The sequence below is a fragment of the Camelus dromedarius genome, chromosome 20 (assembly GCF_036321535.1).
Source record: "Camelus dromedarius isolate mCamDro1 chromosome 20, mCamDro1.pat, whole genome shotgun sequence".
NCBI classification, from domain to species: domain Eukaryota; kingdom Metazoa; phylum Chordata; class Mammalia; order Artiodactyla; family Camelidae; genus Camelus; species Camelus dromedarius.
Genome location: NC_087455.1, coordinates 3,800,006 through 3,825,560, shown reverse-complemented (window position 1 = coordinate 3,825,560; position 25,555 = coordinate 3,800,006). Strand labels below are relative to the sequence as shown.

At 55.8% G+C, this 25,555-nt stretch overlaps 1 protein-coding gene across 5 annotated transcripts in view; it reads right to left on the bottom strand.

Annotated features, from left to right (window-relative positions):
• Nucleotides 1–25,555, bottom strand: part of COL22A1 (collagen type XXII alpha 1 chain) — a 213,937-nt gene that overhangs the window by 149,219 nt on the left and 39,163 nt on the right. For all 5 annotated transcript variants that reach the window (XR_004132600.2, XM_031439674.2, XM_031439676.2 and 2 more), the window contains exons 5-9: nt 18,537–18,648; nt 14,188–14,311; nt 9,368–9,643; nt 4,233–4,313; nt 2,949–3,065 (exon numbers count right to left, since the gene is read on the bottom strand). Coding sequence is in view for 4 of the 5 variants with exons in the window: in XM_031439674.2 (XP_031295534.1) it covers nt 2,949–3,065; nt 4,233–4,313; nt 9,368–9,643; nt 14,188–14,311; nt 18,537–18,648 (710 nt within the window). In the remaining variant the exon portion in view is untranslated. The remainder of the gene's footprint in view (nt 1–2,948; nt 3,066–4,232; nt 4,314–9,367; nt 9,644–14,187; nt 14,312–18,536; nt 18,649–25,555) is intronic.

The following is a 25,555-nucleotide window of genomic DNA, read 5'->3' as shown; positions in this document are numbered from 1 at the left end:
TGAAGACAGCGTACAGGCGCGTCACAGTCATGGCCGTGTATTCAGCGACTTCAAGAATCTATATTTTAAAAACTCATTCATAGGTGTCATTTATACATGGAAGAGGAGATGAACATTGTGTGTGTGTGAGAGAGAGAGAGAGAGAGAGAGAGAGAGAGAGAGAGAGAGAGCGAGCGCTCACACTGCCACACAGCCCATGCGCACCAGGATGAGTCTGAACGTGTGGACCCAAAAGGCACCAGGCGGAGGTGAATAATGGAAATGTTTTGTAAACGGAATCGAAGATTTAAGCCGTCAGAAGTCAAGCCTGCCCGTGACCAGAGTTCTTCCTTCCAGGAGAGAACCCTCGGACTCCCTGGGCCCCGTGCGGTAATTTTCTATGGATTTGAAGCAGGAGGAGGCAGAGGCAACACCGACTTAGTGAGGGGTTGTCAGAGCTCCTCCACGTGGCCCTTCTGGGGAGAGGGGAGACGCAGGCCCTTCCTACCCCCAGTACTTGGCAGGCTCCCGAGCTGGCCCGATGGTAAGTGAGCTCCCCAGGCCTGGTCTGGCCTCCTGACCTCCGGAGGTCCCAGAGCCCCAGCCAGACAGCAGACCTCAGGACTTTTGAGGACCATGTCCTATGCACCTATAATCTCAGTGCTCAGCACAGAGTGGGTGCTTCGTGTTTATTCTCAAAAACAAGAATGACTGAGTGAGTAACGGAATGGATCACTGGGTGATGCCACCCGCAGTTTGAGGCTGGGCCCTGGAAGGCTGACTGGTGATCCTGACCAGTGAGACCCTGTCCTGCCAGTGAGAAAGAAAGGGTGTGTTCCTTCATCCCTCTCTCCCACCTTCCACCCGCCATCCGTCTCCCCATCCTTCGTATCCCGCGTAATCCATCAGTTCAACCACTATTTAATAATACCAGTGGCAGAAAATAGACACAGGAAGATTCAGTCTTTGCCATCGGGAACGTATGGCTTATGGAAGTAAGGACAAGCAGACCTTTTCAATCCAACGTGATCGCTGTCATGGTGGATGGAAGAAGAGGGAGAGAAAGGGTCATAATGTCTCACAGACAGCAGGGCCTGAGCAAACAATCATTGAATGGGTGGATGTGAACCGTGGAAGGAGAGAAGGAGGGGAGGAAGGGAGGAAGGGATGAAGGGAGGGAGAGAGGAGGGAATCATACAGACAATAATGTGCTCACAGGAGGATTCTCTGGGCAGGTCTTGAAAGGAGAGCAGGATTAAAGATAAAAAAAGGGGGAACTGGGGAAAGATGCCCCAGGCAGAAGATGCTGCAAATGGAAATTCTGGGAGGCAACAAAGACCACGCGCTCCAAGGAGCAGGAAGTTCTGGCTGCCTGGGGATTGGGAGGGGAAGGTGGAGTGAGCTGAGGCTAGAAAAGCAACTGGGACACACCAGGGCCACCCAGAGTGGGGGCGGTGGGGGAGGGGATCTACAAGCCAATCCGAGGAGGTTGGTGGCCATCCAGCAGGTGTCTGCGAGCTGGAGGGTGGGAAGGGAGGTGGGAGGCCTGCTCAAGCCCAGACTTCCCTCCCTGGGGTTCCTGCCAGGGACCACAGTGGCCTCGGTGGGACATGGCCACGGCAGGACTCTGGGGAAACCATGAACTGGGCGAGCTAGTGCCCACCCACCAGCTGGGCACAGTCTGCACACTCGTGATCCAAACCCTTCTCGTTAGGGGGTTTTAAAGGAAAACAAGGATTCAAAAGGACTGCGCTTGGACAGCTGCACCTGTTACTACCCTGACAGGCGAGACCCAGATCGACTCTGTCTGTGGCCCGCCCTGAGCCTGCGGTGCTGGCGGAGGAGCCCCGCCCAGCGCCCTGCGTGCCCCGGCCGGCCCCTCCCTCGTTTCCCCCACTCCTGATCCAGCACCAGGCCGGGGGTGCCCAGCTCCATCCACTGCCCAGAGAGAGCCTCCACTCACAGCCTGGCTGAGCTGGCTCCTTGCAGCCTCCGGCAAGCTGGGCCCCAGATGACAGCCCCACCTGACTGAGAGCCCCCTGGGTGGAGAGAAGGACAGAGGGAGTGAGGGGGACAGAGGAGAGGAAACGAGGGAGGCCAGGACAGACGGGCTGACTGGGAGAGAACTGCTAGGGAATTCTCAGTGTGTCCACGCCATTTCATTCCACCACGATGTCGTATTTTGCTCTGTGTCTCCCGGGGCCTCACAAAGTCAGGGAGTGACTCCTGCACGCCGGCCGGAGCTGCGAGGGCAAGAGAGCAGTGGCTACACGGGACGCTGGAGACGGAGGCCCCGGGCTCCAGCCAGCAGATCTTCATGGAGACCATCTCCAGCACAGTGCCACGCCTGTCATCCCTTTTTTGGTCTGTTTGTTCTGCTCAAACAGCAGACATACTTGTTATCTTATTAAAAGGGCCGCTGGTCTACAGGCAAACAGCAGACGAGGGCCTCAGGCACTGGATGAGACATCTCCCCCAGGCGAACAGGCAGAGACGGTGGTGCTAAGAAACACGCTAGTGTTTAAAATTAGAAACAAGATGCATTAAACTCTAGTCTTCCATGCATTCAGATTACACGGCGTGGCTAATTACAGGAAACTCTGAGGAGGAAGGACGAGGGTGCGCCCCATGGGGCACACCTAACCCTCACGCAGTGCTCCTTCTGAGACTTACTCTCAAAGCAAATCTGGCTTGTTTAGACGCACATGAATGAAGAGGACACCAGTAGGAGGCAGAGGAACCCTGGGAGTACATGATTAGCTTCAGGAAAATGTTCATCAGAGCTGGGTCTGAGGAGCTCCCCTCCCACTGTGCACAAAAATCAAGAAAGGAGATGTCCAAGGAGCAAGAACAGTCCCCTGACAGGGGGTCATCTGGGGTCTGGGGCCATCGTGACCTGGCAGACCACGTGCATGATGGGAAATTCCCACCTCCACTGCTCCTTCTACTGGCTACCCCGTAGATGGTACCTTTTCTCCAGGTGGGCAGGAGCAGTTGATGGTCTTCAAAAGTCCGATCTGTTCACTACCAGAGGTGGGAGGCGGCTGGGGTGGGGGTGAGGGCTCCGTCAGGACGGTCACCTGGCACTGGAAGGAAAGCCCAGAGGTCAGAACCTGACCTCCAGCCCTGCACCACTCTCTGGAGCTTCCCTGGAACCTGGCACAGGCAAACGGGAGCCAGGAACCCTGAGGACGCTGGAGCCTGAGACAGGAGGGCAAGGAATGTCTGACCACCACAGGTCCTGGTACCCCCAGGCCTTGGAGTCAGACTGGCCTGGGCCAACCTGTCTCAGCCTCTTCACTGGCCTCTCAGCACCTGCGAGCTTAGCCTCTGTGAGCCTCAGTGTTGACCTCTGCAGAATGGGGACAAGGGTGTTTCCGTCATAATGTGGTGGAGGAGGATTTAACGGGATGGGACTAAAGCATCCAGCTCAGTGTCTCGGACACAGGGACCCAGGAGGCGCTCGACAATGACTTATTTCCTTACCTTCACCACTCTCCACCCTCCCTCTCTGCCTTCCTCCTCCCTTCTTCCTTTCCCTTCACTCTCTCCTGCCCTGATCTGCCTTCCCCCCTCTCCTTCCTCCCCTCTGCCTCACTCTCACCTAAACCCCCAGCTCTGGTAACTACTGCCCCCAGGGGCCTGTGCACACACTGACCGAGCGTGCACGGTGCCCCGGGACTGGGCCAGCCCTGTACCTGGATACGAGCCTGCAACCCTGGGGGGCAAGACTAGTCCCACCTTCCAAGCAGCCTTGGGACTGGCGCTTGGTACAGATCGGGGGGAGGGCAGCACTTGGACAGAGGCAGGGCTGAGGAGGTCCTGGGGAGAGGCAGAATGACACGGAGGGTCCAGGCCACGCTCCACTCGGTCCCGCCTTTCAGAGCCCTGGCCCGTGTTGCCTCCCGTCCCGCTGACCAGCCCTCCTCCCCCTCCGAGCGCTGGCAGCAGGGGTGCCACTCCCTCCGAGGGACCCGCTGCCCGCCTCTGCCTCTGCTCCCGGGGCTGGGCCTCATCGCTGGAACGACAGCCTCAGGGGGTGCTGACTGAGGCCCAGGTGGACCTGAAGACCCGCTCCCCTGACCCACACCCTGCTTGGCCAGGAAACAGAACCCTAGTGGGGCCCATTGGGCCCCGTCCCAGGTCTCATTCTGATGGCAGGCATCCCCCACTCCTAGGCCCTGGACACCCCCTCCTCAGGGAGCCAGGGAGCCGTTTCTTCCCAACCCCTCCAGGCAAGGGTCTCGACTCACCGGACCCGATGGGATGTCACAGCAAGTCTCCAGTTCTGCGTGTCGGGAGTCACAGTAGATCACAACCCGCTGGAGGTCAAACTGGGGGAGGCAGGACAGAGAGTGAGGCTGGGGGCTGTGGGACCCAGACTCCGCCCTGGCTTCAGGCAGGCCCACGTCCTCCTCAGGGCCCGCAGTGGTCTGACCCTGAGGTGGACTTCAGAAGGAGCCTAAGTGTCACCTACGTACAGCTCCTCCTTCTAGCAGTGGGCGCCCCAAGGACAAGGAGACAAGGCAGCACAGGTGAAAGGCAGCGCCGTCTTCTGCCGAGTGCGCTACGACCCCCCCGGCGCCCCGTCACACGCACCCCCCTCCCTACCCGCTGTCACTGCTGTCATTTAAAGCCCCCACTGTGATGCCATCGCCAACAGTCTCCAAAAGTTCACTGTACTCCTATGTTCAGCTCTCCAGGCATCTCCACGTGGTGGCTTCAGTGAGCTTCTTATATTAAAAATTTGCTTCTTGCCTTCCTTAATACCACAGCCCCTTAACACAACATAAAGGAGCTGTGGAGTCACACACACACACATGCACGTGTATACACAACGTGTGCACACACACTTACACACACGTGCACACGCCCCTGCAGGTGCATGTCTGCAGAGTCTGCAGATGAAGCCAGGACTTCTGGAGGATGGTCAGGCCCCCAGAACCGGCTCTGCCTGCCTCTCCAGGTCTATTTCTCTGCACTCCACACCCACCATCTACAACATTCAACCTCACGGCTTCTCAAGCCCATGCCTTTGCATGTGGCCCCTCTTCTGGGAAAGTCCCTGAGCAACTAGCAAACTCCTAGTCACCCCCAAAACCATGCTGAAGCATCCCCTGAGCAGCCGTCTTAAAAATAAGCCCACAGATTCTTTGATGCCCCTGCAAGAGATGGAACCCCATCCCTCTCCCCTTGAGTGCAGGGGGGCCTGGTCACTGGCTTCTCATGAACAGAACATGGCAGAAGTGATGGCGTGTCACTCAAGACCAGGTCACAGAAACACTAGCTTCTGTCTCCAGTGTCTCTCTCTCTCTCACACACACACATCACTCAGCCTGGGGGTCACCAGCTGCCACACTGGGAGCTGCCCCATGGAGGCAGCCCCCAGCAGGCGGCCCCCAGGAGGTGGCCAGCAAGCCCCGGAGCGAGCTGGGAGGCGGTGTTTCAGCCCCGCCTGAACTTCAGGGTGACGGCAGCGGTAGCCAACAGCTTGCTGGTGACTCTTGCAAGACCCACCCAGCTGGGCCCCTCCCAGATCCCAGACCCACAGAAACTACGAGACAAAACACCTCTGTAGTCTCCATCTGGTGTTGGGTTTTTTTTTGGGGGGGGGTATTCGTTATGTAGCTACTGCTAACTCATGCATTCCCTCTACTGTCAGGAAGGGCTCATGGGCCCCTTCGCCACCACACGGCTCCTGGTGCAGACGGCTAGCGTGAGCAGGGCGGACTGCACGACGGGTGTACATGTGTGTGTCCGTCTCTCCCCGGGCTCCCCACGCTGCCTGCATCCCTCAACCACCCGGAGCCCTGTCTTCCCACCTGCTTTCCCCTCGAAGGTCCTCCTGCCTGCTCTTCACGAGGCTGGCTCCTGTCACCTCCCCCCTCTGTGACCACCCATCAGAGCCCGGCCCTCCCTGTCCCTGTCACCCTGCACATCCTAGTCACAGCAATCACTCTGGTCCATCATTCTGTGTGCGGCTCTCAGTTTACTCTTTAAACAGGGCTTCCCCTGCTGGAACTCAGCTCTGTGAGGCAGGCCCCTCGTGTTTCTGCTCCTTCTCTGTATCCCCAGTCCCAGAGCAGCTCCTGACGCAGCAGAGGTCTCAGAGGCACAGAATTAACGGCTGAAGGCGCGCACACACGGAAGAATACTTATGGAACGGAACTAGGGCTGAACCGATGGACGGAGAAATGCTCATTTTATTAAACGCTGATGCTGAGCGCAGCTGGCCTCGCACCTCCCTGGGTCCTTCTCCGGCCTGTGCTGCACTCGGGGGCCCTGAGCACGCTGACCAGGCCGGCGGTCAGCCCGACCTCGTCCTCCGGGCTCTGGGACACGCACCAGTGGATGTAAACCCGCCCCCCCCGACTTGGCTCAGAAGGAACAATAACAATTCCAGTCGTCCGTCTGTTGTATTTCCTGCAGGGACACCGGCCCACAGACAGGAGGAAAGGACAAAACACAGAGTCAAGTTTCTGAACAAGGCCTGTTTGAAAGAGAGGGTCCTGCCGTCTGCATCAGCAGGAGCATATGTTCGGCAGCTGGGCCCGTCTGGCCAGGTGGCGGGGACAGAGATGGGGGGAAAGGCAAAGGCTCAGGGTCAGGGCGGAGCGTGGGTGGCCTGCGGCCTGCAGAGATGCTCCCCGGTGGGGCAACAGGGCCTGGGAGCCAGAAGGGGTCCCTTCCGATTGCCTAAATCCCACCCTGCCCTGGCCACCCCCACCTTCCTCTCCACCCACCACCGCCACCAAGTCAAGGGGTCCACCTCCTGACACCCCCCGGCCCCCGCTCCACTCTGAGACCTCTGCTCATGTCTGCCCCCTTAGCAGTTCTGTGCTGAACTACTGCAGGGACCGCTCCCTTCCCCGGCCTCTCTCTGGGTTCCACCGTATGCAGTTTGGTGGCCCTTTTCTGGCTACAGTCTGGAAACCAATTCAGGAGCAGAGAGCTTAGAATCTGGGGTCAGCCAGGCTGGGGTCTGGGCCTCAGCTCTGCTCTTCTCTCAGAGCAGCTGGGCAAGACCCTGATCCCCTGAAGCTCGGTCTCCTCTCCTGCTGGATGGGGATGCTGACACTGACGCGCCGGGTGTGGTGAAGACCCAGGGGTCACAGATGCGCGGTCCAGTGCAGGCACACCCACAGGACACTGTGGTCTCTCCCTGCTGTGTCCAGGCCCCAAGCCCTGTGGTCACAAGTACCCCAGCCTCGCTTTTAGAAGGCTTGCAAAGGAGCAAGGGACTTACTGATATTGATTCGCTCTCCCTGCATTTCATCAGGATTCGTTTTTAGTCTAGGAACCCAACAGGAAACAGGAGGTGGGCACAGGGTTCCACTGACAGACACCAGGCTCTGGGGCTCCCCGGTACCGGGTACAGGTATCAGGTACAAGGACACGGGCGGTGCGGGACTCCGTGTGCCGTGACAGCTGGGCGGGGACGGGGCTGGCGCGTGAGCTGCAGTTTTAGTGGGTGGGCTTCCTGCCCTCTCCTCACCCCCCAGCTCTCCCCTTTCTAGGACCTCTGTCCAACTTACTGTCGCCTTCACTTTAAGGAATCTGTACACAGACAGTATTTGCAATCTAGTGTTTACCTAACAAAGCAAATTACAACAGACTTTATCACTTTGATTATGGTGTCTTTTGCCCATAATACCATTTCTTGAATCTGGATGTAGTCAAACAGACTCATTTTTTTAAGTTTATGGTTTGCCCTCGACAGATCAGGAAACAATATTTGCAATATATATAATATATAAGCAGTTAGTGTCCAGAATATATACAGATTATTTAGAAATAATTGCAAAAAAAGCATCATCATTGTAAAAACAGTCAAATGCTGTGAGCCAGCATGAAGCGGAAGTCAAGTGGGCAATCAGCACACTCGTGGGAGGACTTCTGAGCTCCGCGGAGACGCAGACGGAGACCACAGTAAAACGCCACCGCGCCCCTTCATAGTACCTCTGACCAACTCACTCTCGCCTTCACGTTAAGAAATCTGTATACAGACAATATTTGTAATCTACTGTTTTGATTGGAAAACAGCGAAAATGTCAAAAAAAAAAACTATCAAAGTGTTGGTGAGGATCTAAGGAAATCTTCCCTATACTGCTGTTAGGCACATAAATGTTCTGTCACTTTGTTGAGAAGTTAAAATGTGCTGGAAAGGCAAAAACTGTTTACCCTACAATCTCGTCACTGAACCCAAGGGTACGCACCCCAGAGGAACTCTCTCACTGGCCTGCATCTCCAGCCTCAAGAGTGTCACCCTGTCTCCTCCATGAGGAAAGCCCTTTGCAAATGTTCCACCTTTGCTCACACCCAAAGGCTTCCCGATTATGATGGTGAAATATCAGAACAATCTAAACTTCCGCTAACAGGATACAAACAAGCAAAATAAAGTATTACGAAGCAGCTAAAAGAAGGAACAAAAGCTTAGACACAGAATCTTGAGAACAGAAAAGCAAGATGTGGCTAAGTATGCTGGACATCATTTACATAAATTTCAAAGGAATCCAGCACACGTCCAACAACACAGTATTTGATAATGAATATGCCCAGAAGTGTAAACTAATCAAAGAAATAGTTTGGGGAAGAGCCCGTCCAGACCATGGGCTAGTCATTTCTCGGGAAGCAGGGGCTGCCTCCGGCCGTGGGGGATAAAGCTGACCTGACCTCAGCCTGATGACGGCAGGTAAGTGGGCATGTGTCCTGCGTGCGTGTCTGCATGGACAGGTGTGGGAATGCATTTCTAGAGGAAAGAAAGAAAGACTACAAGAAAGTGAAAAGGAGAGAAAGGAAGTCGGGGGGAGAGGAAGAACACTGGCAGGGAGGTGGTGCCAGGACCGCCGTCCAGGCACTGACCCGTCCCAGCCGCTCCCCTGCGCGGTGCGCTGGGGATGAGTTTTACTTATTTCCCATATACTTTCCTAGAGTTTCCAAGCTTTCTACAATCCGAGAAGAAAGGGGAAAGAGTGTCTATGTAAATCTACAAGGAACCTTATAACTCTATTTCCCTTTCTGTCCCTACCTGAGCCCTTGGCAAGATGCCTGGAAAACTCTGGAAGGAAGTTTCACTCTTCTCTGCCAAGCCTACACATAGATGCAGACTTACGTCCCGTGTCTCCAGTGCTGAGCACAGTGTCGGGCACACAGAAGGCGCTCAGTGTGTAGGTGAGAAACGACTGATGAAACGGCTACATAACCAGAGGAAGGCATGAGTGTGGTGGGGATACAGCCGTTTTCTGAGTCAGGGCCTCCCATCTAGGACAGTCTAAGATGATGCCCTGATAAACGGGCCAGGCAGGTGAGGGGACGTCGGGGGCACCTGGCTCGGAGGCCCTCCCTGGGGGCCCCAGGACCCCGGCCGCGGAGGCGGGCCGGTACTCACGTCGATGGGCACGCTGTCATAGAGGCGCTTGCCCATCACGGTCTTGCCCTGGATTTCGATGTTCTCCCTCTCCTCCAGGGGCAGCGTCTGCACCAGCGCACAGTCAATGTACAGGGAGACGTTCTGCGCCTGGATGCTCAGGGCCACCTTGTGCCAGTCCCGGTCGAAGAGGTCACTGACCCGGGGACCTCGGAAGACCACCCTGACGGCATCCTTCATGGCGCCCACAGCGTTGTACTCAACGGCCTTGTTCTCGCCGTCCAGCCGGATGGACACCTGGGGATGAGAGAACCAGGGGCTCCTTGAGCTGCAGGGGACCAAGAGAGGGGCAGGCAGGTGGGGAGGGGAGATCAGAGTCAGACCTGACAAACCTGAGTCAGATCCTGGCTGTGACCCTTACCAGCTGCTCAGCCTCGGGCAAATCGCCTCACATCCCTAAGCCTTGGCTTCTCCTCAACATAATGCTACTGATACCTCCCGGGCAGGCTGTCCTCAGCCTTAAACTAAATGGAAGACTTGAGCTCACACATTAATCCAGGGGTTGAAACCTTAAATGCCCAGAGGGGCTCTGCTGGTAGGAGCGCCTGTAAGACTGCGAGGCCACTGGTGCAGAAGGGCTTGGGCTGTGAGACTGACCAGAAACCCTGACTGGATTCAGCACCTTTTAAAACCCCAGGTTGCAAAACGAAACATATTCATGTCCGGATGCCGGGTGCCAGCCTGAGACCTCGTCCATTAACCCCCACTTCTCTTACCTTGAGGATAAAATTGAAGCCCCATTAGAATAAAGTAATTCGTGTCAGGTACCATGCCTGTCTTTTGCACTGGATGCCCCCTCAGCCCTTTGCAAAATGCCTGGAAAACTCTGGAACAAACGTTTATTTTTCTGTTTTTTAAGAATGAATGAACGAATGAATGAATAAATGTGCATCTACAGGCTGGCACACTATTTGCTGAGCATCCTCTGTGACGGGTAAGCAACCTGTCAGGTGTCAGGGATGCCAGAGTGAGCCAGCCCGACACTCCAGCAGCGCGTGGAGGTGGGGGACCCAACCTCGCTTGGAAGACAGGCACTCACGGAGCGTGTGGGTGGGGTGAGTAGATTCGTGTCCAGTCTCTGCGGGGTCAGGCTTCAATTGCTGATACCCATGCTCCGTCCCTCTCTGCCTGGATCTGGGCTCCCAGACCAGAATCTCTGACTTCTTCACCTGGACTCCTGTGCCCTTTGGCTTCCAGTGAGTCTGGCAGCGGAGGTCAAAGAGCAGGAAGAGAGGCTCTGAGACTGACACTTCCTGCCCTGCCCTGCTTCCCCTGGTTCCAGATGGCTATGACCCTCCCCCTGCCATGGCTCTTTGCGAGCTCTCCCTCCTCCATGACTCTGGAACTCACCGTCTCCACTAACCACCAACCTCCCCTGCCCAGGCTGCCCTGGCTCTGGGCGGAAGCTTCCTGCTGTTGCTAATTCCAGGATGTGGCAATCTCTCTCACTGGTGTCCTTAACCCTGACCCTTAACCTCATCAGCTCCGTTAATCCTGGACACTTTGCTGAAACACGCTTCACGAATCTGGGCTGTCTGTTGCTCGCCTACAACCGAGTCACTTCTAAGCTGTGTGACCTTGGGCAGGTTGTTCAACCTCTCTGTACTGTTTCCTCATGTGTAAAATGGCACCCATGACAGCGCCTACTTCACAGAATTCTTATGAGGATTAAGTGAATTAACACACACGTAAAACACTTATGCAGCATTTATTATACTCCAGGCACTGTTCTAAATACTAGCTATACCAAATCAAGTAAGCCAGTTCAAAGATGTCACCTCGGTGACGCCGCCTCTGACACACACACACACACACGTAACTGGATCTAACCTGGTGACCTGCTCACACGCCCTCAGGCGAGGTAATTTAGTTACTTTTGTCACAGCACTTCGGGTCAGTGTATGCAAGTATCTCATTCATTTATTTTGTCCCCGTTTCTTGCCTGCTCCACACTCTGCTTTCAAGCTGGCATCTCTTTAACCCAGGGGCCAGGACAAGGCAGGCCACACAGCAGCTCTCAGTAGCCAGGGACTGAATGAACGACTGAATGAGAGCCCGAGGGTAAAAGAAGGTACCCACCGCCCTGCGGAGGATCAGCCACAGTGCTTACACCACCCGGGGTTTTCTGGTTTCTGTCTGGGCCCCACGTGGCTTCAGTACAGCCAAGGGGGACCTAAGATTTCTCTCTAATTACCTTGCCTGCTGATACATTAGGGTTAGGGTGGAAAACCAAACTACAAATCCCTGACTAATAACCTGGAGCGTCTCACACACATCATCTAACGCTCCATGATGAAACGTGGTCTGCCATTTCCTGAAGTTCGTTTCAGCTGTTTGAGCCCTGTATCCCTGAGCCACCGCGGGGGCTTCCTGAGGCCGTAGGTTTATTTGTCAATGTTCTTCTTCCTTCTAGCACAATACAGAGCAGAGGAGGGCCCAAGGGCCTGAGTCCCGTATCTACAGTATTAGCTGGGGCTCAGGAAGGCACTTCACGGCTCAGATCCATCAGCAAACCCTGCTGATTCTATTTTCAAAATATCCAGAATCCAACCATTTCTCCCCAAGTCACTGTTACTAGGGGGTCAGAGTCAACACCATCTCCTGCCGAGAGGACTCCAGTCCCCTAGGCTCTTGTTCAAGGCCTGCCTGCCTCCCAGCGCCTAGTCTAAGTCCTGACACTGGCCTACGAGGCTATGAAACCTGGCCCCCACCCCAACCTGAGCCCACCTCTCACCACCCGCCACACTCTGCTCCATTGCCAGCCTCTCCTCTTCCTGCCCCTTTGTCGTATCTGGAATGAATGGATGTTCCTCGGCCTCTCCAAATGACAAGTTTGGGGAATGCCACCTGCCAAGGGTGGATGTAAATACCATGGATATAAAAACCTAGGTCCTGTTACAGGTCTACAATGGCTCCAGAAGCGGGGGAATATTGCTAACACCACTCTGCTCACAGACTGTCTTCTCCTGGCCGTGGTCCATTTCTCCTGTGTCCAGCCAGGACTCCGCCAAGGCCTGGGGTGGCCACCATGGGCACTTCCAGGGCCAGGCACTCTCCGGGGCTGGCTCAATGGAATGGAACTGCCGGGTGCCTCTCTGAAAATGAGCCTAAAGTTTTCCTGGGCAGGTTCTGCCTCCGCACTTGTCTCCAGAATTGCAGCCCGTGGCTCGTTCCAGCAGAAGGAGGAGAGGAGGCAGCCACGGCCGGCAGGGAGAACACAGCTCTGCACACGCCTTGAAGGAAGAGGATGTTGACTGCAGGGGTGGTGTGGGCTCGCCCCACAGGAATGTCATGGCACTGGACCCCTAAAAACTGGAGACACCAGACCCGCGTGTCTGCAGACGGGGGCGGCTGAGGGTTATGATGAGCTGCCTGCTCTCTGGAAAAAGAGCCTCTGGAGAAGAATCTCACTCCTCCACTCAGCCTCCCACACTGAGGAAACCAGGCCACCTGGCAGCCAAGCCTGAGGGCGGTTACGCACCTTAGTCTGACCAGGATGCTGCAGGAAAGGCATTCAGCAGGACTAACTCATGGGCCGGAGCCCGCGGGGCACGGTGGGTAACACAAATCTGGAGCTTGATGGCCTGGGTTCAAACCCCACCTCCCCTCCTCATGAGCCACGAAGACACAGGCAGGTGCCTCAGTTCGCCATGGTTCAGGCCCTCCTTGTAAGATGGCAGCGTAGAACCTGCCCACAGGGTTGCCCCAAGGACCGTGTGAAGATCTGCAAAGCACTCGGGACCACCCTCAGCTCCTACTGAGTGTGGGTGAGTGCGGGTGAGACCCGTGCATGGCGTCAGGGTCCAGCTCCAACTGCAGGGAGGGGAGCTGGCTGCTGGGCACAGCCCTCTCTCAGGAGCAGCCTGTGAGAGCAGCTGCCGTGGTCCCGTGGCTTGAGCATGTTTCTGGTTTATTTCAACCCCAAATGAAAATACAGCGAGCATCCCCAACTGAAGATGGGTGACGTCTCCACACAGTTCAGTCTCAAGAGAGGACAAGGGCGGTGATACAGCTACGGCGGGCCCACGGACTCCGAGGAAGCGGGGCTCGGGGTTTGGCAGAGCACAAAAAGTAGTGTCACCTGCATCTCAAACAAACGTACTGTGTTGCTGGCGTGGGCCTGGAGATGAGACCTTCCTGGCTCTGCTGTGTGTGGTTGATGGGAATGGAGAGCCCCATGCACCAGAGGTGGGCAAAGATGGGCTTCAGAGCTCCATCCAAGGTAAAACCAAAGAACATCATTTAAAAAAACTGTCTTACACTCAGTCAGTGTTCTAGACACTTCAGAGACATTATTCCCCCGATGCCTCCACCAACCAGACACGGCAGGCATCCTGTTTCCATTTTCGGGCTAAGAACAGCAAGACCCAGAAAGCGCGTGAGTCCCCGAGCCCACACCCAGAAAGGAGCAGACACAAGGCACAAACCCAGGTCCTGCTGGCTCTGAGCCCGTGTCCCCCACCACACCATGAACACGCTGCTAACAGAGCGCATGCCGAGGACAGCAGGGCTGGCTGCCACCTCCCTGGCTGGGCTGAGGGTCCCCGAGCCAAGAACGAGGTCCTCTGCCCCACCCGGGTGCCAGGCACTGGACAGTCACGGGGAAGCGGCTGCCGCTCTCTGGTGGTGTGACACCCCCTGCAGGGTCCCTGGGCCTCGGCACTCCAGACTCTCCACCTCCTGGGCCCAGAACAGAGACCCCTGGAGAGAACACAGTGGGTGAGGCCATCCCCACGAGAAAGAGGCAGAAGTGTGCAAGAGACAAGGTGCGCTGCTCCCACCTGCGGGATGCCGTACTGGTCGATGACCTGCCAGAGGTACCAGTCCTCTTTCCGAGACGTTTTCCTGAGCCGGAAGGTGGTGACAAAGGCATACTCGTCAGGCAAACCTTGTGGGAACACATCCCTGGAGGCAGACAGAGACAGACGACACCAGGCTGAGAACAGTCACTATAGAGGAAACCCACACACCCTGGGCTCACGAGGGCCTCCCACTTCAGCCCCTGAAGCCGACCCTCTCACCTGCCTTCACTGCCCTTCCCTCAGTAAGGACGGCCATGCAACCCTGGTGACCCTCCCTGTGGCCCTGTCATCACTCCATTACCCCCACCCTTAGCCCCTTCAAATCCACCCCGTGGTACCGGTCTGCTCCCATCTCTCCAAAATCAACGACATGTGCCAAACTGCCACCCCCTCCCCAGGGTCAGACGCAGCTGAGTGCCCCAGCCTTCAGGCCTCCCTGCCTGCTCCGTCTCAGCAAGGCCACACTGGGGTACCTTATCCTGCTTGGCGCCTGCCCCACATGCCGGGACATCCCCCTCTCTCCACAGAGCCCAGCTTTCTTGCAGGGCGTAGGGGGCCAGCCCCTCACCTGGGGGAGCTCCTCAACCCCCTGCAGCTCCAGTCCAGACAGTCCCGTAACCGCCCTTTCCCCTCCAAATTCAGAATGAAAGTTGTCCCTGCAATACGTCACAAGTGCACGGTGTCACGATGCACGTGTCATGGCTGCGGGCGGCCGGGCCCTCAGGGGCTAACCCCCACAGCCTGGCTGGTGAGGGGCCGGCAGCGGCTCCCACCCCAAGAGGGGGGCTGGCCTGCAGGCTCTCCTCCTGGTCGCGAGCTGAGGCACCTTCACCCCCACGCCGGCCACGGAGGGGCCAGACGCCACTCCGGGGTAAGGAATGCAAGGTACCGCCTTCCACACTGGAGGAGGCGGAAGCTGTCTGGCCAGAGAGCTGGGAAGGGAAATGAGGAGGCGTCCGGGTTCCTGGTTCTCAGACTCTCGGACCCTCAGGGACCCTTCGTTTGGCTGTAGAACCTGTGAGCAAAGACTGGTCCTCCCTCTGCGGCTCTCTGTTCACAGACCACAGCTGGGCATTGGCCCCATTGTCCAGAGTCATTCCCTGAGCTGGGATGTCACCCAGGACCACATCCGAGCACTGGGAAGAGCGCCCACCACTCAGGGTGCCAGGGTCTCCCTCAGGATTCAGGGACATCCTAGGTCACTGCCCACACGGGAGGGGGCCGAGGCCTCACCACCCGTCTGCACGGGTACCAGCTCTGGGGCACAGGTGGGTTTCCCTTCACTTTCTTTTTCTTCCTCTTGCACCAATGAGGCCAGCCACGCCACTGCTCTTTCCCACACACGCTCACTTTTCATGCCTTTGAAACAACACACGCGTGTGTAACACAGAGGCAGACGCCCCGTGCGCCGTGTCTGTGTCTCCGTCTGTCTGCACGCAGCAGAAGGCCCGGGCACCCCTGTGCGCCATGTCCGTGTCTCCGTCTGTCTGCACACAGGCACAGCTCACTCTGCGGTGCTTATTAGCTTTATCGTGCTTCACAGATTTGTGTTTTTAAAAATTGAAGATTTCTGACAACCCTGTACCAAGGAAGCCATTTTTCCAACAGCATTCTTTTTTAAATGAAGACATGTACATTGTCTTTTAGTCGGTTGGCTACTGCACGTTTAACAGACTACAGAACGGCATACACATAACTCTCATATGCATGGGGAAACCCAAATACTCGTGTGACCCGCTGTATTCCATGTTCCCTTCACTGCGGTGCTGTGGCACCGAACCCCAACATCCCTGAGCTCGGGCAGAAATGCCTCCATTGATGGAAAGGCTAAGACTTTTTCTTAGACTACATACACAGCCTAAGAAAAATGATGCTTAGGAGGGGAAAACAAAGGGTCACAACAGAGGGTCTCTAAAGAAAACAAAACGGCCGAATCTAAGCCTTTCCACAAACAACGGAGCCGACTGCGAGATTACAGTGCAGGGGCGGACGGGCTGGAGCGGGAGGACCCGGGTTTGAGGCCAACCTCTGCTTCCCAGGGACTATGAGATTCTGAACAAGCTACTGTCCTGTTTTGAGACTCAAATGTCTCATCAGATAAATGATGAGGATTATACAAGCCTTGCTCCCCTCCTTTGACCACAGCGAGAAAGAAATTAGATAAGGTGTGTAAAATGCCCTTTAAACATCAAACAAGTGAGAAAGAAATACAAATTGAAAAATCTATGAAAAATGTAGCTACTGAAAGCGATGCCCCTTTCCATCACGGACACGGTTCACCTGCAGGTTGAAATGACCCGCGTGTGTGTGTCTGCGTGTAAATGTCAAAGCGCCAGGGAAAGAAGGGGGCGCTCTGCCCTGACGTGTCGGGGCTTTGCTGGCTGGGTTTTGTTTCTGGTGTTTCGCCACTGGAACAAATTCAAAACCGTGTAGAAACTCCTGCTCAGGGCGACTCAACACAAGCCCAAATCCGTTTCTCAGAAACCCTCCAACCCCACGTTCCAGAGGGTAGTGCCCAAAGCCAGCCTGCTCTTGGCCCCAAGTGCCTTGGCAGAAAGACAGCGCCGTCCGCAGACGGGCCCCTGCCGGGCTTCCCACCCCGTCTGTGTAACGTGCGCGTTCTTCTCTTTGTTTTGTTCTTTCTCTATCGCATGACTGCTTTACAGTGAAGCTGCCTGTGGTGCTTCCCAAGAGGTACGGATGGTGAATTGGATGGGTAAGGCCAAAAAAGTACAGGGAGTAAAGAGGGAAATGGAACCGGATTCCGTTCCGCCCTGTGCAGCCCCCGAATGGGGCCAGGTGGCTAAGAAGGAGATCCCAGCACCTGAGTCTCAGCACCTGCAGGATGGAACGATGCCCACTGTCGGGAAAGGCACGCCTCCTTTAAGGCTCCCTGACCGTGATTACGGTTCCCACTGCACGGTGAGAAGAGGAGACTCGAGAGGGTGACCTGTCCCATTTCCTTTTCTGTCCCATCACTCCCACGTCTGCAGGCTCTGTAAGCCATCAAGGGCGTTAGAGCTTGATCTAGTGCCGGGGGCAGGGCTGGCACTCACAGAATGCCGGCTGAGTTAGGAAAACGATTGCACGCCTGCAAAACTCAAACTCTGAGGCCAGGTGTTCCATGCCCACCTCTGCCCGGCTAGTCCCTAACGGGGCATTTTCACGACTGGGTACTGACTCATCCACTCAGCCGGTGCTGACGAACCCCCTCCACTGCGCAGGTGTGGCCCGACGCTGGGACTGCAGCGACCAGACTCAGGTCCCCCCGGAGCTGCTCGCTGAACAGGGCAGACAGTCTGCAAAGGACTAACTGCACAATTGCAGTTGGCTTCAACGTTACAACGTTTCATGCAGGAGTACAGCTTGTGAGGAGCGAGGACAGGGGAGACCCGACTCAGTCTCAGGCCGGGGAAGGCGTCCTGGAAAGCAGGATGGCTGGGCTGTACTCGGAAGGGCGAGCAGGTGTCCCCAGGGATGGAAGAGCGTGAACAGAGGCTCTGCCCTGGGAGGAGGGTGGCGGGAAGGCTCCCAGAACAGAGACAGAGGAGCCGGACAAGGGAGCACCACAGAAGAGCCTGAGGCCAAAAAGGCAGGACGGGGCCGGATCACACACAAGGTCTTTCCAGACCATTAGCTTAAGAACACCCTGAAGCAACGAGTTTGAAGGTGGAGGCGGAGTGTCAAGATAGAATATCACTTCTCATTTTCAAAAGCTCAGTCTGCCTGAGAGGCGCTTCATGGAACATCTCGTTCGGGCGTCATTAACACCTGACTGGAGACCGACAGCTGTCGGATGCTGGACACATCTTTGTAGCACAATCCTCTCAACAGTGTTGCAAGGTGGGAACATCCATCTCAGGTGAAAACATGCCGTGATGGAGGCACAGGGGCCTCTAATAGCTCGTGGGAGGCCAGGCACCCGGTAAATACTGACCTGGGTCTCCACTGGCCAAACAAGCACCAGACTCCGGGGGGCGCTATGCCTGCGGTAACGGAGCGGCCGGGCTGGAGTAGATGCTGAGGGTCTAAGCCGTAAACGTTTGTTGTTTACTGAACTGATAGAAAAACGCATGCATGATCGGACAGATGATGAACACTGCTGGTACAGAGAGGTGAGCGCAGAAGGACCAGGGGACCAATAGCGTTCATGGTAATAGATCGGCTAAGAAACAGGCTGAATCCCAGGTCAGGGATTCAGTTGCCTCATCTCAGGGAGGCCTTACCAGGTGCTCTGGAGGCTAAAGCCCTACCCAGTGCTCAGGGAGCAACCATGGCCTCCTTCCTGCCCCGTCTAGGTAAGTGTGGAAGGAGACGTCGCCACTCACTCGGTCCTCTGCACCACAGGGAAGGCGCCCATCCGGACATAGGAACTCTGCGCTCCGGTCTCCCTCTTCCCCAAGATCGCCTTCACGCTGAACAGATCCATCAGGTCAAAACCTATCCAGAGAGAAAAGCAGGGAGTGAGTCTGCCGGGAAGAGCACAGGAGACAGGGAAAGCACGCCTGCTCTGCGAGGGCAGCCCGCCCACCCTGCCCGGGGAGCGGAGCGGGATTTAAGCGGAGGGAACTGTGCAGATACATTTCCCAGGTGAAAACATGAGGCCACAGCAGAGTCCGGAGCCAGCCAGCTTCCATTGCCACTGCCCAGCCCAGGAAATAGGTGCAGGAGAAACGCAGCTGCTGGGGTTTCCCAGGAAACGTGAGCTTGTGACAGTCCTGCATCACAGTGAAGCAGGGAGAGGACGGGCACTGTCCTGGCCGTGTGGCCGGGGTTCCGGAAGCCCCCGGAGGAACACCTGGCTCACACAGGTCGGCCTTGCAGGCAAAGCAGCGATTTAGGGCTTTACGTCCTGCAGCCACATTTCTGCAATTCATTTGGATTTTGCTTGAATTATAGTTCAGCAGCTTTTAAACTGTACAATTTTAAAGAGCGAAACATCAGAGAAAGGAAAACTGTGTTCACGAGCTCCCATTAGTGGACAGGTGTATCTTGTTTCGCTTTGGCTCTAAGAGAGGCCTCAGGCATTGACCATGTAAAGTGATGGAAAAGACATGACCTTTGGGCTCAGGGGAGCTAGTGGGACAGGGGGTCACCCAGCTCAGTCACATATTTATGTGACACTGAGCGAGTCACATAACCCCAGGAGCCCCGGTACATGGTTGTGAAAGAAGGCATTGACACCCGTGTGAATGAAAAACACTGCCTGCCACAGGAGCACACAGGACGCTACAGCCACCTGCCCCCTACGGCGAGCCCTGAGGGAAGTCAGGATGGAAACAGGATGCCCGCCGTCAAGCCCTCAGCCTCTGCAGCCACCCCGCCAGGGTGCCCCCGCAAGGAGACTCGGGATGGGAAAGCACAGGACACCAGCCCTAGAGAGCCAGGTGCAGGTCAAAGGAGTGATTTCAGTGAGCCCAGACTTTGCACCTTCCCATACAGAAAAATGCGCTAAATTCCTCAACTTGAGATACTTGGTTTTCTTTCATTAACAGCAATCTTTTGATGTTTCGACTACCTGGTCTTTGCTGCAAAAACTCCTATATATCCTGGCTCCTCCCCTCCCTCAGAGCTGTCTGAGAGGCTGTCTCCTGGGCTTGAAGTCCTCGGAAACTCTGCCTAATAAAACATAATTCTCAGCTTTTAGGATATGCATTCTTTTTCAGTCAACACCACGGAAGAGCTTGAGGCCGCCACTTGGGCTGCTGTGAGAATCCCATGGGACCACTCAGCACACAGCAGGACACTGGTTCAGCAGGTGAGTTATTACTCCTGATTCTCCACCACCAGCAGCACATCCTTACTCACAACTCCCTACAAAACTGCCTGGACCAGTCGGGGAGCGGTGGGGGGGCTGACTTGAGTCCTGGAGACGGGGTCCTCCGAGGAGCCAGACCACAATGCCCACACGGGACGCGAGAGGAGTGAGGCTGGTGCCTGCCCTCAGGCGGCCCCCCTCTCACCTGCCAGAGCTTCCCACTCCCCGGCGAGACAGTTTCAGCCAGCACATCACACTGCTGCCTCGGTGTGGGCACTGTGGGGTGACGAAGGAGGAAGGGCTCTGGAGGTAGAAACATTAGGGTTCAAATCCCTGCTCTTACACTTGTGGGGCACATCAGGTAGGTGTCCATTAAATACCAGATGCTCTAAACAGATCCTTCTCCCTGAATGAGCACGTGATCGCTCTACTGTCCCATCATAAGTTCTGAATAAGCATTCGGGGGTGGTCTCCCCGGCACTGATTCAGGGTGACCTGGGCTGAGTCACCTTCCCCTCCCAGAATCAGTCCTCTTGTCTGTAAAATGGGAGAGTGGGTGGAATCTGATCACCTTTGGTGACACAATAACTACGTATCACATTTTCCCAATGTCCATTATGGCTGGAAAGAGCATGTTTTCCAAACTGCATTTCTTGCATAAGTGAATTTAAATGTCCGATTTTTATGCAATAAAAAAGCCCTCCATTCTGCAAGCACGAGGCTGCTGGTCAGGGAGAGTTCCAAAGAAAGGGAGTGAATCCCCAGTAAACGCACAATGTGCACTGGGTGCTGAGGATGTGAAAACAGCCCACTGCACACTCTGCCCTGGGGCAGCCTTCTAGCTGAGTGCCGTGGGCTGAATGTGCCCCCCCAATCCAAATGCAAATACTGAAACTTGACCCCCAATGTCATGGTTTATGAGGTAGGGGCTTTGGGGGTGGTTAGGTCCTGAGAGTGGAGCCCCCATGGATGGCATTAGAGCTGGTATAAAAGGGGCCCAGGAGCTCCCTTGCCCCTCTGCCATCTGAGGTCCCGGAAGAAGAAGGCCATCTGTGAACCAGAAAACAGGCCCCCACTAAACACAAGATCTGCAGGTGCCTTGATCTTTGACTTCCAGCCCATAAAACTGTAAGAGATAAATGTTACAACAGCTCAAAGGGACTAAGAAACTGACTAACTTTGAAGAAATTATCTGATTTTTTTTTTTTTTGAGCCTGTCTCCTTCACTGGAAAAATGGAGAGAGCAGTAATTCCTTGCAGGGGTTCAGAGAAATGACCTCAGCGGGTGCCTGCGTGAGGCCGGCACCGAGTAGTTGCTCAGCCAACAGCACGAGCCCTCCTGGGGACCACGGTGGGAACCGTGTGACTCCCGTCCTACGTGAAATCCCCTGTCAAAGCAGCCTCGTAGCCTGGCCACAGCCCGGCCGCTTCTCCCACAGCCCCACCACTACAGCCTGGTTACAGGGGACCAGGCCTCCCTCGGCGTGGCAAAGAGCAGCCACCTGCCCCCACAGGCGGCTGTCCTGGGTCCTCGAGCTGTGGGCGGGTCGCTGACAGTTAAGCATTGCCTGGAGAAAAGAGGCATAAAGCGTCTTGGCATCTCTGGGCGCTAGGCCTCACAGAGCCCAGCAGGTCAGCTGGGAGCAGCTGGTAGGGCTGCCCAGGGCCCACCAAGGAGAGACCTCGCAAAGCTGCAAAGCGCTGCCAAGTACACGGGGCCTGGACCTGGAAGCGCCCCTAGGGGCCTGGGAAGCATGAGACACTGGGAGAGGCTGGTGCCTGGAAGTGGAGTGATGGGCCCAGAAGGTTCCATGGAAGAACACCAAGGGGTAAAGGCGTTTGGGGCTGTCTGGGGCTCAGATTCTGCTCCAGAGAAAGGCAGAGCAGGTTTGGAGCCAGGCTGTCCTAGGTCTGAAAGCTGGCCCAGCAGCGGCCAGAGGCAGGCCAGCATCCTCCTGCCTCCCTGACAGTGAGGCAGAGACAAGGGCCCACCCCGCAGGCCTCCCACCTCCAGCAGCCTGGAGCAGGCGGCTCCCTGTGGGCTCTCCCGTCCGTTCTCTGAGGCTCTTACCCACCTGGGGGCAAAACTCCTGGAGCAGGAAAGGTTACTGCCTGGAGGTAGGGCGGCGGCGGGCTGCTGCTCCAGAGAAGCTGCCACTTTAATTAAGGGGCGAAGGTGGGGACAGGAGGGCGTCTCACTCAGACACACCTGGGCGCCTCCCTGCTCCTAGACTCTGCTGCTCCCTGACTCTGGTGCAACGACTCAGCCCCTAAAATCTCCCACTTCACTGGGCTGCCCATGGCCTCACAAGGATGTCCAGTCCCCAGAGGGCCCACTGAGAGGTGGCACTTGTTCAGAGGGCAGGTTCAAAATCCAGCAGACACGTGCCCAAAGCCCACCCTGCGAGGTGTCGGGGGCAGGACAGCAAAGACACCTGCTCCTCCACTTCACAGCCGCGCCCCTGATGCCAGGGGTCGCCTCCTGGCGCTGGGTTTCCCTCTAGCAGTTATCTGTGGGAGAATTAACAATAATCATAATGATAAACAGTTTTAAAAAAGCAAACACATGCTCCACTTTCTAGCTCCACTTTCACTGGTTTCAATGAATAAAAACAAAGACTTAAACACGACAAAACTTCAAGCAACAAGCAATTAACTAGGTGGCAGCAAAGGGCACGGAGAAAAGAGGAACGGCCTGAAATAAACAAGGGCCGGGAGGAAAATGAAAAACGTTCCCGAGGTAAGCGGACTCTGACGCGCGGCACCGGGAGATAAAGGAGCCATCGTTTCACGCAGGAACTGCAAGGGCGCACCTCCCCAAAGGCACTGAGTCAGCTGAACCAGGCGGCATCAGGGACCCGGTCACGACTGCCGGGAGCCCACAGGCGGCACCCGCTTCCTGTGGGCGCCTACTGTGCGCTCTTCCTCGTCCTTCACAGGTCCGCGCTGGACGCAGCGGGGCTGGCCTCCCCGGGCACCAGTCACTCCCGGGTCTTCAGTGGGTCTGGCCGAGGTGCACTCAGCTCGTCCGTCTATGGGACTGCTTTTCTCACTAGAAGGTGAGTGATTTGAGGAACCTGATCTGATTCACATTTCCATCCCTAAAAATGGAGGACTTCTGGTTTCCGTTCCTCTTTGAGGCATCGTTTGTGGAAAGATCAAAAGGGAGAAGAAAGGAATTCCCTAAACCATTAAGGGCCTCCTACATATTAGATGCCCTGTTGGCTGCTCAGATTCCAATAATGAACAGGACAAAATCCCAGCCCCCGGAAAAGTTTAGTGTCTACAGGGAAACAGGCACATAGATAAGCAGTGTTAGTATCATGCGTAAATGATAACGAGGGAGGTGCCTGGGCTTGTACTGGAGCACATGGAATATTTCCTTCGTCCAGCTGAGGAGCAATCAGGGAGGACTTCTCAGAGGAGGCAAGGCCTGGGCTGAATTTGAAGAACAAATAAAATCTGGGCAGATAAGAAAAGGAGGAAAGGGCATCCAAGGTAGCTGGATGTGCAAAGGTCACCAGACCAGAGTCAGCTGGGCTCCTTTTGAGACTCCTGGCTATTTCGGGATCTCCAGAGCCACAATCAGGGGGACTCTGGCTGGGGATAAGTCAGGCAAGGGCAGACAAGGCTGGGCTCTGCCGACCGCGTGAGGCAGTTTGAGTTTCTTTCTGCAGGCAACAGGGAGCCACCGCAGGGCTTTAAAGCAAAGGAGAAACACAATCCTGTTTCTATTTTAAAAGGTCATTCTGCCAGCAGGGGATGGAAGAGCAGGACCAGAGAGGACCAGACTTGGTAACACAGGGCCGGGGGAGGAGGGGCGAAAGAAGCACCGGACTGAGGCTGTTGGAGATGATGGGTCGTGACTCAGTGATTATCAACTGGATGTCGGAGCTCAGGTAGGAGGAGAGAGAATCAGGATGTCTGTGGCCAAATCTCAGAGCTGGACCAGGGCTAGAACCTTCCTTAAGCATTAAATAGCTATACCCACCCCCTGCCCCCCCCCCAGTGTTGTATAACACCTTGAGTGGCTAGAACTTGGGAGACCATTCCGTTCTTAGAGTCTAGAGGGGTCCTCACAGACAGTACGTTGGCTCCACTACTGCATAAAGTGGGGAAACTAAGTCTCAGAGATGCCAGGAGACGGACCCCAGCCGGTGGCTGGGGAGCAGCATGTCCTGTCTAAGACCTTCGTCTCCAAACTGCCTCGTCTGTTCTCTTCCCCATGCTCACAGGCCCAGCCCAGATAGGCCCTAAAAATAGCTGGAGTCATTTAAGGAAACGTCTGGAGGTGAGGCTTTGAGGAACCACAATATTTTTTTACAAAAGCTGATCCGATTACCCAACTGCATTTAAGTTGGCATTTAAGTCTGAGAAGATCGCTCCGTCCTAACTCTGGTTTCAGCCTCAGCACGGCGGGGGGAGCGTTTTTTCTGGGCTGATCATCATTAGAGGAGACGACGGATCCAGGGGGCTCTCTGCTCTCGGAGCCCATGGAGGGGAGCGAGGTTCCAGCGTTCCCCAGGCTGCGGGCCCACAGGGCGGGTTCCGAACACAGGGTCCCGTGTCTATCCACTCACCACAGAGACTCCCCGGCACCACCCTCCTCGTGTGCAGAGACGAAAGGATCTGTCCCCAGCTCTGCAGGTGACACGTGTGCACACGTACACACGCACATATACACGCGCACACAAACACACGTTCCGAATCTTCCCGGCAAGAATCAGTTATTCCCCGTTAGAAAAAATATTGGAGGCTCTTCAGTCCATACAATGACAGGAAAGCTTATTCTGCTTTACAGATGACGTAGCAAATTCGTGTGCTCATTTGTGTCCCCTCCCTCCCTGCCTCCCTCCTTTCCTTCTGAAGGTTTGGATGTGAGCCCTCACTCCGCCGCAAACTCAGGCAAGTTGCTTAATGTGGTTGCACCTCAGTACCTACTGAAAAATACATAATAGCACCAGTTTCAGACGCCGGAAGGGCTCAGTGAGAAAATGAGGGCATATTCCTTGGCGCGCAGTGAGTGCTGGTGTCGAGTATCACCACCTTTGTTACTGTCGTAACAACTTCCCTTCTGCGGACAGACACACTGGATAATGAAACTCTCTAGGGGCGATACTGCTGTGAAGGAGTCATCGCTCAGGAAGCCGGAGATGGACAAAGCAGAAGGTACGAAGTTGCTCTGAAGGGTGACCTCAGCAGAAGCTGTCCCAGGGCAGAGCCTGGCAGGCCCACCCAAACTCCAGGGATGGAGGCTGGATTACCCAGAACCAGAGCTCAGCTGGCCGTCACCGCGGCAGTAAGGGGGAACATCCCTGTCCAACTGCCCAGCGTGTCTGCCCTCTGGGCAGCGACTCAGCTACGAACATGCTCACGTCAAGGCAACTGCGCTAACAGAGGGAAGAGGGTGAAAGTCATCTTTATCTCGTGAGCTGGACAGAGAAACCCTGACAGAGACAGGACCACACTGTCCGCCAACTACACACCAGGGGCTTCCTCAGAAGTGCTACGAGTTTATCTGGGAGGCGCTTGATGGAGAAGGAACGGCTGCAGGCAGAGATGGCAGTGGATGAACAGTCAGCTGCCCGG